The sequence below is a fragment of the Rissa tridactyla genome, chromosome Z, assembly GCF_028500815.1.
Source record: "Rissa tridactyla isolate bRisTri1 chromosome Z, bRisTri1.patW.cur.20221130, whole genome shotgun sequence".
Taxonomy (NCBI): domain Eukaryota; kingdom Metazoa; phylum Chordata; class Aves; order Charadriiformes; family Laridae; genus Rissa; species Rissa tridactyla.
Genome location: NC_071497.1, coordinates 31971158 through 31989751, shown reverse-complemented (window position 1 = coordinate 31989751; position 18594 = coordinate 31971158). Strand labels below are relative to the sequence as shown.

The window sequence follows — 18594 nt, the reverse complement described above, 5'->3', positions numbered from 1 at the left end:
CGTGATTGCATTGTTATGCATACAGGGTGGGTGGAGAAAAAGCCTCTTTACTTGATTTTGTTTATTTACATATACACCTTAATTCTCATTTTAGGGCAAAATGCAACAAGTCAGATGGGGACTGGAAGTTACTATAGCCAGAGCCAGACTTTCTATGGTCAGCACATGGCTCCAAATCCTAAACCAACCAACAAGTTTTTCCAGTGCAAATTCTGTGTGCGTTACTTCCGTTCCAAAAACCTCCTCATAGAGCACACACGCAAGGTTCATGGAGCACAGGCTGGGGGGAGCTCAGTGGGGCCACCAACTGCTAGTTCCCTAAATTACAGCATCATGATGCATGAAGGGTTTGGCAAAGTTTTCAGTTGTCAGTTCTGCACCTACAAGTCACCCAGGCGTGCAAGGATTGTTAAGCACCAGAAAATGTATCACAAAAGCAACCTGAAAGAGAGTTCAACTCCTCCTGCTGCCGCTGCTATGCCTGAATCAACATCTGCTTCTGTGCCAGTGCAGGAACCCTGCAAGGAGCTGCCTGCAGAGGTGGTGGAGAGGAGCATTTTGGAATCCATGGTCAAGCCCCTGACAAAGTCTAGGGGCAACTTTTGCTGTGAATGGTGCAGCTACCAGACACCTCGAAGGGAGCGATGGTGTGACCACATGATGAAGAAGCACCGCAGCATGGTAAAAATATTGTCAAGCCTGAGGCAGCAACAAGATGGAACCGGTGCACCTGATGTACAGAGCAAGAGTGCCCAGAATGCCTCTCCAAACTCTAATTATATCTCCATGAATACAACAGGACGTGAAATGTCAAATGCTAACGTCTCAAACTTCAGGAGCTCTATGGGCAATTCCCTTATCAGGTCTAACTCTTCTACATCTTCCAAGTTTTCTTCTGTGTCTTACCCTCAAATGAAGCCTAAGTCACCTCACAACTCGGGCATGGTTAATTTGTCTGACAGATCCCGCTATGGAATTGCTGATATGACAAATTCTTCTGCTGACCTGGAAACAAGCAGTATGCTAAATGACTCCAGCTCAGATGAAGAGCTAAATGAAATGGACAGCGAGAATGGCTTGAACTCCATGGATCACCAGACCTCAGGAATGTCTGCAGAGCAGCTGATGGGATCTGATGGCAACAAACTATTGGAAACAAAGGGGATTCCCTTTAGAAGGTATATGAACAGGTTCCAGTGTCCCTTTTGCCCTTTCCTGACGATGCACCGCCGAAGCATTTCCCGTCACATTGAGAACATCCACCTTTCTGGGAAGACAGCTGTGTACAAGTGTGATGAATGCCCTTTCACCTGCAAGAGTTCATTAAAGCTTGGTGCTCACAAGCAGTGTCATACAGGAACAACATCAGACTGGGACACTATGAACTCTCAGACAGAAAGCATCGCCTCTTCTTTGAATGACAGCACAGTGTCTTATGAGAGTGGAAATATAAATGGCAGGAAGTCAGCTGGGATGATGGAACCAGTGCAACCACAGCAGCAACAGCAACAACAGCAGTCACCCCAGCCCCATTCACAGCATCCGTACAAGTGCACAATGTGCAACTATTCCACCACAACTTTGAAAGGCCTCAGAGTTCATCAGCAGCACAAGCATTCATTCTGTGACAACTTGCCAAAATATGATGGACCGCCATCAAACACACCACAAGAGAGTGAGGCAGATGCTCACCCCTCTGCCAGCACAGTGAAGAAGAGCCAGACCTCCATCCTTGGGCTCTCATCTAAAAATAACTTTGTTGCGAAGGCCCCTCGGAAGGTGTCAAATGACTTCCCTTTAGATCTGTCTCCAGTGAAAAAGAGAACTAGAATTGATGAAATAGCGAGCAACCTGCAGAGCAAAATCAACCAAAACAAACAGCAAGAAGATGCTGTGATTAACGTAGAGGATGATGAAGAAGAGGACGAGGACAATGAGGTGGAGATAGAAGTGGAGTTAGACAGAGAAGAAGAGCAAACGGAACCAATGATAGAGGTTTCCAGTTCTTACGCACCCCAACAAATGTGGGGCAGGGAGGCTAATGATTCCCAGAAGGAGACAAACTTTAGAAGCATGCAGCATGACTACAATTCCACCAATGGAGCAGAGATTGAGCTCACTTTATCTGAAGATGAGGAAGACTATTATTCTTCTGTCAGCATGAAGGACCATCAGAGCCCTAATGCTTCTGTTCTGGGGAGCCAGCCAAACATGTATGGTGCTGATCAGAACAATGAGAATTCAGAGTTTAATGATTCTGGCAGGCTTTACTATTGTAAACACTGTGATTTCAGCAACAAATCTGCCAGGAGTGTTAGCACCCACTACCAGCGAATGCACCCCTATATTAAATTTAGCTTTAGGTATATCCTGGATCCCAATGATCACAGCGCAGTATACCGGTGTCTTGAGTGCTACATTGACTACACAAACTTTGAAGACCTGCAGCAGCACTATGGAGAGCATCACCCCGAAGCTATGAACGTACTGAACTTTGATCATTCTGATCTGATCTACCGCTGCCGCTTCTGCTCTTATACAAGCCCGAATGTTAGAAGCCTGATGCCACATTACCAAAGAATGCATCCCACAGTGAAAATTAACAATGCAATGATATTTTCAAGCTACGTTGTTGAGCAGCAAGAAGGGCTGAACACAGAGTCTCAGACACTGAGAGAGATCTTGAATTCTGCTCCAAAAACTATGGCAACCTCCACCCCCGTGGCTCGCGGGGCTGGTGTGCCAGCTGGTTTTAACAAAAGTGCCGCCAAGAGTTTTAGTCCTGAATGTGAAAATCAGAAGGAACCTTCAGTCAATACTGTGGTTGTTTATGACTGTGACGTGTGTTCATTTGCAAGCCCTAACATGCATTCAGTTCTAGTGCATTACCAGAAAAAGCACCCCGAAGAAAAAGCATCATATTTCAGAATCCAGAAGACCATGCGTGTAGTCTCTGTTGACAGGGGCTCTGCTCTGGCTCAGATGTCTTTTGAGTTGGGGACACCCGTCTCCCCAAAATTGTCTAACTTGGCTTCTCAACCTCCACCTCCTCCACCACCACCTCCAGACCTCACTACTGAACTCTACTATTGCAAACACTGTTCATACAGCAACCGCTCAGTTGTGGGAGTGCTTGTCCACTACCAGAAAAGGCACCCAGAGATAAAGGTCACTGCCAAATATATCAGACAGGCACCCCCCACCGCAGCTATGATGAGGGCTGGTGAGTTGCCACCTGGTATTCAGAGGCCACCAGTGTCAATGCAGCAGTTGAGCCGGGGTGGATCTGAGACTTCTGTGAATCCTCCCGAGAATGAAATGTTCTTCTGCCAACACTGTGATTATGGAAATCGGACTGTGAAAGGCGTGCTCATTCATTATCAAAAGAAGCATCGTGACTTCAAAGCTAACGCAGATGTGATTAGGCAGCATACAGCCACCATTAGAAGCCTTTGTGATCGCAGCCAGAAGAAATCGACTGGCAGCGTGCCTCCTCACACCTCCAGCACTGAGCGGGACAAGTCAAAGCTGAGAGCCCTCAAATGCAGGCAGTGTAGCTACACATCACCTTACTTCTATGCATTGAGGAAGCATATTAAGAAAGACCACCCGACTCTGAAGGCCACAGTCACATCCATTCTGAGATGGGCATTTTTGGATGGCTTGATAGAAGCTGGTTATCACTGTGAATGGTGCATTTATTCACACACAGAGCCAAGTGGTTTGCTTGTGCATTACCAAAGGAGACATCCCGAGCATTATGTTGACTATACGTATATGGCAACTAAACTCTGGGCAGGTCCTGATCCTTCCCCTCCTGCCTTAGTCATGCCAACAGAGATAAAGACCTATAAATGCAGAGACTGCATTTTTGAAGCATCTTCCATTTGGGATATTACTAATCACTACCAAGCATTTCACCCTTGGGCCATGAATGGAGATGAATCTGTGTTGTTAGATATTATTAAGGAGAAAGATGCTGCTGACAAATCCATCCCACAGCCTGATGAAGCTGGGGTCAGGATGGATTCTGAAGACCAGATAACAACATCACAGATGGATCAGGATGCAGAGTGTGCAGAGGATCCTAGTCTTTCGCAGGAAAAAACTGTCCAGCTGGCTTCTGCAAACCCTGCCATCTCCTCTACTCCTTATCAGTGTACAGTTTGCCAGTCTGAGTATAACAACTTGCATGGCCTCCTGACACATTATGGCAAAAAGCATCCTGGCATGAAAGTGAAAGCTGCAGACTTTGCTCAGGATATAGACATCAATCCAGGGGCTGTATATAAGTGCAGACATTGCCCATACATTAATACACGTATTCATGGTGTTCTCACACACTACCAGAAACGGCACCCGTCCATAAAGGTCACTGCTGAAGACTTTGTGCATGATGTGGAGCAGTCAAATGATATTGCTCAGAATGATGTGGAAGAGACAAGTAGAATTTTCAAGCAAGGCTATGGTGCTTATCGGTGCAAACTGTGCCCTTACACCCACGGAACACTTGAGAAGCTGAAAATTCACTATGAGAAATACCACAATCAACCTGAATTTGATGTTTTTGCCCAGTCACCACCAAAGATGTCTGCCTCAGTGGAGCCAGACATGGTGACTGAAATCAAAGCCTCCCCAGAAATTGCTGCTGAGGATGTTGGAGAAGTCTCTATGCCAGCACCTCATTTCTCCAGTTCTCATTTAGTGTCTCACACAGTGTTCCGGTGTCAGCTCTGCAAATATTTCTGTTCCACCCGGAAGGGGATAGCCAGGCACTACCGCATCAAACATAACAACGTCCGGGCACAGCCAGAGGGCAAGAACAATCTCTTCAAATGTGCTTTGTGTTCATACACCAACCCTATCCGCAAAGGGCTTGCGGCACACTACCAGAAAAGACATGACATTGATGCTTACTACACTCACTGCTTAGCAGCCTCCAGGACGGTAAGCGACAAACCCAATAAAGTGATCATTCCGTCTCCTCCCAAGGATGACACTCCTCAGTTAAGTGAGGAGCTGAGGAGGGCTGTAGAGAAGAAGAAATGCTCGCTTTGTTCCTTCCAGTCCTTCAGCAAAAAGGGAATTGTGTCCCACTACATGAAGCGTCACCCTGGTGTTTTCCCTAAGAAGCAGCATGCGAGCAAGCTGGGGGGTTACTTCACTGCTGTGTACGCCGATGAGCATGAAAAGCCAACTCCAGCCGAGGAAAGGAATGAGTTTGAAAAGCCTGAGGTGGAGACTGAGGCTCAGGAAATTGAGTGGCTTCCCTTCAGGTGCATAAAATGTTTCAAGCTGTCCTTCAGCACAGCAGAGCTGCTGTGTATGCATTACACCGACCACCACAGCAAGGATTTGAAGAGGGACTTTACCATACTGGGAAGTGGCACCCGCTCTCAGAACCCTGTCTACCAGTGCAAGCACTGTGATACGAAATTGCATAGCACGGCAGAGCTGACTGCACACTTGAATGGTCACAACGAGGAATTCCAGAAGCGTGCCAAACGTCAGGAGAGGAGGAAGCAGCTTTTGAGCAAGCAGAAATACGCAGATGGTGCTTTTGCAGATTTCAAACAAGAGAGGGTAAGGATTTGTGTGTCTGGTCTCTTCCCTGCTCCCCGCTCCTTGCCAGGGGAGGGAAGCACAAACACTACCCTTCTTTCTGCACCCCAAGAGGCTGCCTATTACTAATGCCCACTTGCATGTTCTCTTTGACAGCCAAATGACCACAGGCTAATGAATGACTCAGCATGTCAGTGAGCTCCATAAGTCAATTACACATTCTGCTTTAATTTCCTTATCCATTCTCCACCCCTCCCTAGGTGCTGTAGGAAGCCCTGCTCTTTCCTACTGCTTCCTTCAGAATTTTCTTTATCTTCTTTCCTTCCTCCCACCCTTCTGGAAGGCCATCTGTATCTGACAGTTACTTGTTCTTTTGTGGCAAGGCTGCCATGTACTTTGTTGCAGATTCTTTACAAAATGTCCCATCCCCCTCTTTAGTGTACCTGTGAATAACAAATCAGTTTTCCTTCTCAATCTTCTCTCTCTCTCGGTATGTTCTCTGATTAAGCACTCAGTAGTAACATGACGTGAATCTATCTGGTGACTGAAGCTTTGGGCAAGTGCCTCATAAGCAGAAGATGAAATTGTGCTCTTTTTCTTGCTCACTTACCCCCTTCCTTCTACTTAATTTTGAAATATACTTGCTGTGGAAAAGCTCCCACGGCTCTTGGGGAAGTTGTGGTGTCATGAAAGCACAGTTTCACGCCAAACTGAATGGTCTTCTAGAGGACCACTGTTCTGCAGAAACTGAAGGTCCCTCCTGCACAGATGTCTTGTCCACGTATTCTGGAGGCATTAACAGATGTCAACAAAAATTGACCTTGCAGTTCTGCAAAACAGGACGTATACATCAAGCGTAATTTCCCTTCAGGTGTTAAATCTGGTCTGCGTTCCTAAAAATGAGATTAAGAAAGCATACTTAGTGATTTATGCTTGTGTACTCAAACAGGCTTTTGGACACCTGGAAGATGTTTCAAAACTTAAGGAGAGGAAGGTGGTTGGCTACAAATGCAAATTCTGCGTGGAAGTCCATCCAACACTTCGAGCCATCTGTAATCACCTCCGCAAGCATGTCCAGTATGGGAATGTCTCTTCTGTGTCAGCTACAGTAAAGGTAAGAATTTTAAAATGATGACTGAAGGTGACTGCAGCTTACATTGTTTAAAATAAAAAACTTGATGAAAGTCTATGGAGGGCCGTTGTGAAGTTGAATGGGTTTTGAACTGGGTATTCCAGTTCAGTGTGATGTTTTAATCTAACACTAACACTATGTTTCTGAAGTGCATTTGTTTTATTTTAAGATGTTTTAACTTTTTTCCACTCTTGATCCAGGGGCACGAAGACTATTTAATTCTCATTTCTTCTCAGCCACAAAGGAGTTGATGTCGTTGATGACCGAAAGACTTGGTTTATGAGCAGGAGGCTTTCTCTCAGCTATTCTGGGCTGTTTTTCTGCTTAGTTAAAAGAGCTGCTTGGTTTTTTTTTTCTTTTTTCATTTTTTAAATTTTTTTTTCTTTAAGAAGAGGAAGCGTGGACGTGCAAATGTGCGAAGTTGCTTATGGTACACCTTTCCGTATTATATGTGCACAACGGCTCCAAACAAAACATTTAATGGCCAGCTGAGCCAGTGGTCCCATTCAGGTGATTAGGTGCAAATGTGTTGTTCCTTTCTCCCCATGAAAGGGGATGCCTTCTAGGACATCTCCAAGGATAGGCCATGCTCCACAGCCCGATTTCCTGGATATCAACAGGGATAGTGAAAGTACAGCCAGCCTGTGGGAACTAGCTGTGTATTCCTCCTCGTGCTCCAGTGAGCTCTCAGCAAAGGCTCATGCTGCAGGTCTCAATGCCTGACTAAGAGTGCTGCTTTCATGACATCGTCTGCTTGTGAGGAAGCTGAGTCCTTTATAGCCTAACTCATGCTACCTGAGAGAGCTTTCGTTGCCCTACCAGTGACCTTCCTTTATCTTACTGGTACTACTGACAGATTCAGGTGCTTCCTCCCTAAGAAACCATTTCCTCTTCTCCCTGGTTCTCAAATGAAGTTTATGTAGGGTCAATGCTTTCTTTTGAATAAATAGAAATTTTGCAGCAGGGAACAAAAGCTGAAATCCATGGCCGAAAGAATGTGATGGAAATACTCTTATAGGTTATTAAAGTTGCGCCAAAAATGCACGCGTGCTTTGGTTAGAAAAGGGAAAGGAAAGGAAGTTAGGAAGGGGAATAAAAAGGATACTTTTTCTGGTTTGTTTGTTTTTTTAAGAGGATTCTAGAGTCTTAACATAGTGGCTTCTTTCTTGTGAATTTGACACTTATGGAGAAGTCTGCTGTAGACTAGATTAGTTATTTAGTCTGCAGAGTAGGTACAATGTAACCTAGAGCAAAATAAACTAAAATTAGCACGCTCTATACGTTACTAGTGTTTATCTGATCAAGTTTAGAAGATTCATATCAAGACTATTGAAAGACAGTTGATTTGGTTTCTTGTCTTTTTGCATTATCTGACACAAATTTGATCAAGGAGTGAGATTCTTTTTTTACATATGCATGTATGAATATACTAGATGTAATTACATTTTTCCCTCCCAAGAGTAGGCCCTTTTTTCAGAAAGCCATTGATGTGGAGTTTGTGTAGGGATATATTTAGAAAAATAATGCAGTAGGAAACCTAGGCATTATAATGAGCACATGGGAAAGAGTGAGGGGCAGAAGGGAGAGAGAATTGATGGCTTTGGGGGGGTATGTGTTTTTTAGCAGGAAGCTGAAGATTCTTCAAACACAACTTTGATGGAGGGTTGTGAGGGAGCCAAAGACCCTGGCATTGTGGAATTTACAGAAGCTGAATCTGGAGCATCCTTGGAAGATGAAACCAGGCCTGGGGGCTACCACTGCAGCCAGTGTGACCGGGTTTTGATGTCTATGCAGGGTCTGCGATCTCACGAGAGGAGTCACTTGGCTCTGGCCATGTTTACCCGGGAAGACAAGTACAGCTGCCAGTATTGCTCCTTTGTCTCTGCTTTCAGGCACAAGTAAGTTGTGGCTTTTATTTTTGTTCTCGAAGCACAAACTAGCACTACTGTTCTGTAGGTTGACACTGAAGAAGAACGCACTCACCTTGATCTTGAGCAACACTTTTCTCAGCACTTAGGTACTTTCCATCCTACAAAAAAAAGCCTTGAACATTATGACTGGCTGTTTATAAAAGGTTGCATCTTTATATCTTCTTGAATTTATTTAAGCCCTTTTTTTTTGCAAGTAGGGGAAAAGCATGCAAGCAAAAGAATAAAACTTCTTTCAGTAGGCAAACAGTGAAGCCCACCACTTATGGAACCTTGTCAAATACATGAGACTTAATAAGCCAAGAAGAGGCGAGAAAAGTACTTTCCTTGTTAATCTTTAATACATATAGAACTTCTGCTGCATATAACTACCTTGTTTATAATTATTACAACTCTTTGATGATTGAGTTTTCATTCCTAATGTTAAATAACTGTCATAAGTTTACCTTAAAATTAATTTTTTTCTTTTCTTAATTATGGCATGCAATTTCATTTTACAAATATTTTGTGTTCACACCAGTGTGGTATACTAGTGACTTCCTGAGCCTGTTTCCTTGTCTAACATAGCATGTGAAAAATACGTTGTCATCATTACTAGTCATGTTTCTTATGATTTGTATCCCTAAGGTTGACTTTACCTTAAGCTGGGTAGTTTTTAAAAATATTTTAATCATAATCATATATATATATAGCATGCCCCCCAAAACTGGGGTTTTTGGGGAATTTTCCACTGGCATCTTGGAGTGACTCATAGGTACCAGTTTCCTTTAATTTCTGGGAAGAGAGCTGCTTATTTACCATTTTAACAAAAGAAGAGAGAATCCAGATGCTCATTTGATTAGGCATTCATAGCACTGTCAGTAGCACTCTTAAATCTGGTGAACCACAGAATGGTGGGGGTTGGAAGGGACCTTGGGCCTTGGACCATCTAGTCCAACCCCCCTGCCAGAGCAGGGTCACCTAGAGCAGGTTGGACAGGAACGCATCCAGGCGGGTTTTGAATGTCTCCAGAGACAGAGACTCCACCACCTCTCTGGGCAGCTTGTTCCAGTGGTCTGGCACCCTTGAAGATGTTACTGTTTTGCAATCAAATGCACATGTGAGGGAAAGCATAACAAAAAGCATTTTTAAACTGCTTATGTTAAAAAGTGAGATTTCTCCTAGTGTCACAGCGTTGCGAATTTATGCCACAGTTTGGACTGCCTTGTTAAAAAGCTCCATGTCATTGAGCAGCTGGCAGGAAAAGGACTGGGGGAAAGATGCATTCTACATGGACGTATCCCACCCTGCTTTGGCAAGCCTGACAGTGGGGGACGCCCCTACCTCACATAGCTTACACAACCTGCTATTTGCCTAGCAAACTGGTTTGCTTCTGAAATCAGACTTGTGTTGAGTTTGGTCTCTAGTCACTCTTGTTTCCTGCTGAGGAAGTGGATAAAGTCATGTCCTACAAGTAGAAGGACAGGTAAGTTAGAAAGTGGTGGGTGGCAGGGAAGAACTCTACAGGTGTCACTTAACTTGATAATAGGTGTTGCTGTTGTTTAAGTTGTCTGCTTCATCTTTTATTTATTTTTTTCTGATGCAATTACTCTCTTGGGAGATAAAGTCTGTGAAAGAAACCAAACCACTGTTCTCCCAAATCTGACCAAAACTTAAAAACCTGCCTTTGGAATTATTTTACTGTCAAAGTATGTGGTTGTGAATATAGTTTTGATTATTATTGTGTAGAATACCTTAAGGTATATATTTATAATAGCTTCATCTTTATTATATACATCTTTGTCAGTCTGGTCTAATTGTTAAGTAAGGTCATTCCCTGTCAGCTATTTAAAACAAGTTTTGTTTCAATATTTTACTCATTTAGGAGACTTTTTCCCCATTTCTCTGAAAAAGCTGTACATTTTATCTTGCCACAAAGTCCATCCTGGATTTCTATTAAATTGTGCTTGTATGAAGTGGCCCTGAGAGGACACACAAGTTCTTTTCTTTTTTTTTTGTCCTTTTTTTCTCTCATCAGATCTTTGAATACACAGACTTCAGTGTTAGCTCTTGTAAACAGGGATTTTCTGGCTCGAGCTCTTGACAGTGTGGGACTAAAGATCCTGTGACAACCTTGTGTAGTGTGAGAGGGCTGGAACAACTGCTACTTGATCTATGTGTTGATATTCAGTAAGAAAAGAACAGGAGGATTTAGGAAAAATAAAAGGAAATAAGCCTGAAATACAACTAGAATTAAGGTGGCAGGTGAGGAGTAGTTTTGGTGAATTGCCACTCCTCCAGTGTCCTGTAGCTGCCCTGTTGTTGTTCCATCACCATGCATAAGATGACTCAAACTAAGACTAGACCACAAAGTGTGAATGTGTCCAAAGAAGAGGCTGTATTGTAAATGTTTACAATCTGAGCTGAAACTACCTGCCTGCCACCTGGACACTGTGAATTCATGGCTGTCAGCCACAGCATAGGAACTGCAGAGTTCTGCAGGACTCAGATAGAATGAATTTGATCTTCTGTTAGAAAATGTGGAAAACATCCTTTTTTCCTTTCCAAACTTTACTGAGCTGTTACAAGAAACTGTGGAAAGAGAGCAGTTTCTGATCCCCCCCTCCTCCCCCCCGCAACAGTGTTCAGGCTGTCTGTAGCTTCCAGTTTCCTTGAAGAAAGTAGAGGCTGGTTGATGCCACCCCTTCTTCTCTTGTGGAGCTTCATGCAGAATCTCCCACACTGCCACTTCTGAAACTGCTGCCTTTTAATTCTGGAACTCATCAACTGCAGCCTGCTGGCACCCTCCCCAGAGAAGGATCTCTAATCTGCTTTTGCTGCTGTAACCAAAAGAAGGCTTCCTCAGTAAAGCTGGTCAAAAATACTGGGTTTTTTTTTATTATTATTTTTATTCCCCACCCTCCCTCCCCCGATCAACAGGACAAAAGAGGTCGTATTTTCACAAAAAAATACGTTTTCCAGGAGAAAAACTCTGTAATGATAATTTTACTGTTCTTGTCTGTTTCTTGTTTTTTCAACTGGTCCTTTAAGTCTGGGACAGGTCTAATTTTATTTATACTCATCTTGCCCTAGAAGTTTATTCAGTGGCTTGCTTTCTGCATAACAGAATTGGTGTCAGCTCTGCTCCTTTTCCTCCGATTAGATTGCACTTTATTCTGTAAGAAGACCTATTGAATTTTAAGAGAGACCATGAGAAAAGATAGTTGGGCCTGGTCTGCCTCTTATTTAATTTATTATTACTGTTAAGTGTTTTGCTTTGCATCTGAAGGAATAGTTGAAATGATTTACTCTTTTGTGTTTCCCTTTTCTGTCTTTCTCTTTTCAAGTCTGGATCGTCATATGCAGACCCATCATGGACACCACAAGCCGTTCCGTTGCAAACTGTGCCCATTCAAGTCCTCTTATAATAGCCGCCTGAAAACCCATATACTCAAGGCTCATGCTGGTAAGTTTTCCCTCTCAGTTTTGCAGTGCTGCAGCTGAAATGGCCCGAGTATTCTTGTTGCTGACCAGAGATGCTGGTTTGAATCACGTGTTTTGTCACCAAATTTGGGTAAGATTTTCAAAGGCAAATCAGGATTGGCCAGCCTACGCACCTGTTGGAATCAGTGGCAGTTTGGTTAATGTTTTTGGAAGGACAAGAAATTAAAACAGTGGTGAATACTTCAAGAGCTTCTTCCTTTTCTTCTGTTTTACATAAATGATTTTTTTAATTATTATTTCTGCTTGTTTCCAAGAGAATTTAATCAGTCTGCTTATATCATTGGTGTCTTAATGGATTGGTAGTGAGCTTTGCTCTGCTATGTTTGCATTTATGTTTGTGTGTTAGTTGATTCTGGGAAAAGGATTGTGGATTGCACCTTGGTTTTGGAAGAGTCTTACGCTGGCTTTCATGTTAAAACCAAACACTGCAAACTTTGGGAGTCAGGTCTGTGTGAAGCAGACTGAAAATGGCACAATTCCATTATTAAACACGGAAATTTGTCTTGCAAATCTCTGTGTTGCAATAAGGAATCCATACAAGCAAGAAAACAGACATGCTTCTGGTGAACAGGAATTGGGAAGGTGATGTGTCATACAGGATACATCATTTGGTGTTGTACCTTTGATTACTAAAAAGTGCAAGATTCAGAATTTCCTCAGTTTTATTGCTTGACCCTAGACTCTTGGCACCGTCATGCCTCATGCATTGAAAGGTTATCAGAAGATTAGAGTCAAAAACCAGTGGCTCCACTGGCTACAGTTGCATATTTGTGGTTAAAAGGACAAAAAATCAGCCCTCAGAAGTCAATACAAACACGAACTCTGATGCATGTAACAGAATATTGACCAATCTAAAAAAAACGCAAACTATCCCAGTTGTTAAAACTTGCAAGTAGAAACTCCTGGAACAGGTTAAAAAAGGGCTTGAAGTATGTTCCTTTCTTTATTATTTGTTTACACTATGCCATATACTTAGGTTGGGGTGGAGGAGGAAGATGGGAAAAGGGGGATAAAAGGCAGGACAAATTTGTAGCTGTTTTCTGAATTAAAAAAAAAATAAAAAAAATTGTCACCATTGATCCAAAGGCACTTTTCATCTACAGAAATGTAGGAGGGATTGATGGTCGTGTGTACTTCATTTCCTGTATTGATTTCAGATTTCACAGAGCTTGTGCCGGTTCCCTTTTCTGTACTTGGATGGGTATCGTGGATTAGTTTAACTTTTGCCAGCCTCCTGTTGTATGGGACCATGGCATTCTGTCCCTTCTAGGAAATCCAACTGTATGCAGCAGTTCCACTTTACAGAGTCCCATATCCTGTACCGAGGTGACATGGTTCTTTATCTTCGCCATCCATAAAATGTTTTCTTTATGTTATTGTACGGTTGGGCTACTTTGTGTTACCTTGTTTGAACCTGTGAGATTTTTAGAGCCAAAGATAGCATGCAAGTAAAATTTACTTCACGCTTCTCATGTAAGTCACTGTTTTATTTATTATGAATTCATGCTCTTGAACTTGTATAGTGGACAATCTTTGAAGGACCAAGTTTTGCATCATACAAGAACACAATTTTATGGTTGCTAGATAGTGCTTGCACAACGCCTTGTGTAATAGGGTTTCCAAAGGCTTATGATACGTTTCTGCCTCAGTCCATTTCTACCAAATATTCACATCACAGAAAAATTGCTTGTATGTTTTTCAGTCAGAGCTTTGCTTTTTTGTGTTTTGAGTCAATCCTTCAGGAATATATCCTACTGAACAAATGCTTTACGAAGACTTTATCTCAGACTCCCCAGCTTTTCAGTAACACAGTGGTTCTCTGAACTTTTGCTACGTTTTTTTCCTCTATTGTCAATCAGCTCATTATTAGTTATTTAGAAGTGGAAACTTTAATCCCCTTGATTTTTTTCTGAAGACTCCTGGAGATCTTTAAAACCAGTAAAACCATGAATCCTGAAGTCTTTTACTCAATCGGCCTCTCTCCCTCATTTTCTGGGAATGGGTCAAAATTCAGTGGACTATAAAACGCATTCTTGCCCAACAGCTGGTACCAGTCAGTGTTTCTGGCATTTGTTTGTCATTCAGTATGTGCCGTCTCCTTTGGCATGGAGCAGAACAGTTTACACTATCTCTAAGTGGACTGTCTGTTGTTTTCATCTGAACTTTTTCACCTGTTCTTTTTTTTTTCTTATATTTTTATGAGGCGTTAATTAGCATTTTCTAGTGTCCTTGCTTCATTAGTCATGACATTGGGTGTGCTGCATGCACAAGTGGATGATTGTAAGACAGAGTATGGGCCCTGCTCAGTTTCAGCGTAATCTGGAATGTAATGCTTTGAGTATGTATTGGGTGTTGAGACCCACCACATACAGTTTTAGATTATTTATTTATATGTGTATTAATATAATTGTTTTATGAAATGCAAAACTAGCAGTCAAAACAGTACAGAAGGCTTCTGTTAAGCCAAACTGCAGCCTTTCGTCTGCAATCAAACACATCCTTTCATGCTGATGTCCACCTGAACCATTGTGGCTCAATAGCAGGTATATTTTTTAGTTGCGTCTAGACTGCTTAGTATGTAATCATCCTTTTTTTGCTTTAATGTCTTGCGGTGCTTTTAAGTTAATGGTTGGTTCCTGTCATCAAGGAATCTCTTATACTGACAAATCATGAAGGTCTATATCTGTATCTCACTGGTCTTATATCTTGGAGTTTCTTTTGTCCTTATATTATCCTGTTCCACTGAGCAACTTGTACGCGCCATACAAAAAATGTTTTCTATTTGTAAAAAGGTATTATATAACTGATATAATATGCAGGTGAGGAATGCCATTTGAAAAAAGTGGGGCAATTTATTGTTTCACCATTTCAGATTCTAAGTGATCTGTTCTTTTTCAGATGTACCAAAAGAGGCTTTTTAAGAGTTTGTATTTTGTCCCCATGATTATCATAGTTTTTCTGGAAGAGAGGGGCGGGAGTTATTTTTATGTAGGGTGGTTGCTAAATCTTTTCAGGTGTGCTTACTCTGACACTGTAATATGTGTGTTTTCACATTCTCTTTTCGTTCGCTTATTTCCGGTGTTGGAAACAATGCTGTTTGAGAACCTTGTTTGCTAAATTTGTTGAGAGATGGAAAACATGTTCTGCTTCGTTCATTACCAGAACTCTTTTTCTTCTATTACTATTCATGAATATTTCACTCCTGTATTAGTTTTGGCACTTTAAGTACAACTTATATGTGGCCAGTATTACTCTTGTATGTGGAAGTGGCACTTCCAAAACAATAACTTGGCACCTGTATAATATCACATTGTTTGTGTTGGGACAGTTTCACTTTGTGTTCCAATTGCCTCCATGCTTAATGCAAAACAAATCTTGTCTCAGGATTTGTTTCCCCTTGTTTGCTGTCTCTATGGCTTGGAATGTATTCAAAATTAAATTCACTACTGTTCATTACTTCTGTTCTTTCACTTCTTTTAGTGCTTTTTCAGAACACACTTTCACATAGCCTTACGGATATGCACTGTTCTTGGTATTGCCATGTTCACTTCTTGTAGTAGACCAACCTTGACTTGGTTACCTGCTGTATGAAGATTACTCCTGCATAATGGCAGGTTTTTCATAAGGAAAATGCAACCTTCCCCAAATGTAAATGGTTCCCTCCCCATTTTCACTTTGGAGGGACCTTTGTTAGCATTTTATAGTGTCGTCCTTTCTTCATTAAAATGATGCTGGATGTGCTGCATGCAGAAACAGATTACTTCACCCTCTGTAGTTGTGATGCTCCCAAAGAAATTCACAAGTGCTATTGTTAAGTGACTCCATTTTCATCCCAGAGTTGTTTTCTTCTCATACCATGCAACACAGGCATGCTAAGAGTTTTGTCTCTGTTTTTTGGCATCGGTCACTTTACAAGGATCTGCGGTTGTCAGAAAGTGATACTTGGTCCAAAACAGGTGTCTGTACCTGCAGAACCCCAACTGCTCCAACAAGGAGACATGCATAGCTTGTTCTCTTTGGGGTCAGTTATTCCATGAAGAGTCCATGGGAATTTTACTGCCAAGTTCAGTAAGAGAAGTATGGGGGCCCCATTTTGTTTCTTTTGTGAGCTGATGACTTGCCTGTATTTCGCTCACCCAGGTGAACATGCCTACAAATGTTCCTCCTGCTCATTTTCCACCATGACAATCAGCCAGCTGAAAGAGCACTCCTTGAAAGTGCATGGGAAAGCACTGACACTACCAAGACCCCGCATTGTCAACCTTGCAGCCTCACACGCCCACCACACCTCCAAGAACCACACTGCTGCTGAAGAAGTGGAGGACTCTAATGGTAAGAGGTGCCTCAGAGCAAGAATTTAATTGTCTAAGGTGCCACTTAATATTTTTATTAAAAAAAAATTACAGCAGGTGGCTTGCCCAAAAGCAGCTTCATTTGATCATTAAGAAAGAAACAGAAGTTGCATCAAAACCAAGAGTACATATGGTGTTATAGGAAGTGACCTGCTTTAGATCCTCACCAATTCATACTACATTAACTTGTCCTGTCACCAATTGACTTTGGGATATGTCAGTGCTGGCTTTACTTCTTAGCAGAGATTTAAATTCTAGAAAACTTTCAAAGGCAGAGCTTCCATTGATAGCAAGTGGGAAAGGGATCATCTAATTCCATCCATGCTCCTGAAAAACACCCCTTTGTCTTGTTAGTAGAGCACTTCCGTGAAACCACATGATTATGCTTAAAATGTGAACATGTAATGATAGTAAGAATGATAATTCTTCTTGTCCTTGCTACAGAGGACACCAAAAGTACCTTCAGATATTAAGCTGCATCTGCAGGAAGGAGAGCTTTCTTTGAAAGCTGTTAATCCCATTGTGCTGGAGGAGCATGCAGAAGAAATTTGGAAATTAGCAGAGGAAGGGACACTGTTAGAGAAAATGCAGACTCATAGTATAGGTGTTGCGTGGTATCACAGCAAGTGTTAAGGCTTTTTAAGTGGTAGCTTATGAGGCATGTTTTGGGTGTCACTTCCTGCCAATTGAGAAAAGAGCTGGTGAAAAAAAATCTTCATTCCCAGATGAGTTGCATTGACAGGGGAGGCGAATGTAGGCGATAATAAATAAAAGGTTCAGACCTGCAGATGGTCAAGGGACTGGGATGGGTGGAGAGGGTAGTAGAAGAGAGAAAAAAATACCTTTTTTCCAGAAGTTTGAGAGGTGTTTTTTTCTTGTTGCTGTTTTGCTTGGGTTGTTGGCAAACTAAGGATGGGAGATAAAGATTTTCAGAAGTCATCTTGCAACATTTTTGGTCTCCCGTCTTCCCTTCTTTCCTTTTTCACCAGAAAAACGTGTGAAATGAGTGAAAGATAAGAAATAAGTTCAGAAATGGCAGAAAGAAATTTTAAAGAAAAAAGTAATTGGCATAGAAATACTTTATTGAAGAAAAAGAGAGATGTGAATAATATTTTTGTGGTTCAGCAAGTCACTTCTGGAGTCAGAATCTTATCAAAAGATTTCGACGAGCTGCTCTCAGACTACCTTTTGTCGAAGAGTTGTCTGGAACACTGCAACGAAGACTTACTAACTGAGCTTTTATTTTTGCTAATGCTGGCTTAAACTAATCCAACAGGCAGAGTACATGTTGTGATGTATTCTGCTGGGGTTTTATTGCTTTCAAAAAAAATGTTCCATTACTGACTAAGAAGTGGAGAATAATTTTCAGTGGCTGTCCGAGTCTTTCCTGTGTTTTAGCAATCTTTTGGTAGCAATGTTGTGTTGAGAGATACAGAAGGACAATATTTGAATTTGGAAAGGATGGTTCGTTTACTCCTTTTTTTGCTTATCCCAGGAGCTCAAAGTCATGATTAGTGAAGTTAAAATTCAAGTGCAAGTTTCTTTTGAAGATAATTTTACAGCCTTTAGGAACTCTTCCTAAAAATACATAAAATGATGACTGTTAACAAAAACATTTCATGAGGTTAACTGTTACCTAGATCTATCTTGCAGCCTGAAACCAAGACAGAATTTGTCCCAATTAGCTTGATCATCTTTAAACGGGGTTAATGGTTAAGTCACTTTGACAATAATAGAAGCCACCCACTGGGGAGCTAGTCAGACGAGTACAGGTGTTATAATAATCGCGTTAACATTTTCAGCATTGCTTGAGGAAGGAATAACCTGTTTTAAGTAATTTACATTAACTTGATCTGCAGCCAACTTCCTAATGATGGCTGTTCTTATAACATCATTTACTTTCGGTTTTTAGAAGGGGATAAATCAATGTCTCTGTGGCCTAGGCCTGCAAGATGCAGGTGATATGTAGGACTAGATAAAAGACTGTTCCCAATAATAGGAAACACAGGTCTGTGTGACAGGCACTGTTACGTCCAGCTGGAGCCAATATTAAGTTGGGCTCACATGTTATAGTGTAGTTGCATTTTGCGTGTGTTGGTGTGTATAAATAACCTGCAATGTGGGCTGTAATCAAGTT

The 18594-nt window shown here is 41.9% G+C and overlaps 1 protein-coding gene across 9 annotated transcripts in view; it reads left to right on the top strand.

Moving 5' to 3' along the window:
• ZNF462 (zinc finger protein 462) overlaps positions 1–18594 on the top strand; it is a 90709-nt gene that overhangs the window by 41124 nt on the left and 30991 nt on the right. For 4 of the 9 annotated variants that reach the window (XM_054185355.1, XM_054185357.1, XM_054185358.1 and 1 more), the window contains exons 3-7: positions 95–5583; positions 6512–6676; positions 8318–8592; positions 11949–12067; positions 16246–16437. In XM_054185355.1, coding sequence (XP_054041330.1) covers positions 95–5583; positions 6512–6676; positions 8318–8592; positions 11949–12067; positions 16246–16437 — 6240 coding nt within the window. The remainder of the gene's footprint in view (positions 1–94; positions 5584–6511; positions 6677–8317; positions 8593–11948; positions 12068–16245; positions 16438–18594) is intronic. The other 5 variants (XM_054185359.1, XM_054185364.1, XM_054185363.1 and 2 more) reach the window with 3 other exon arrangements.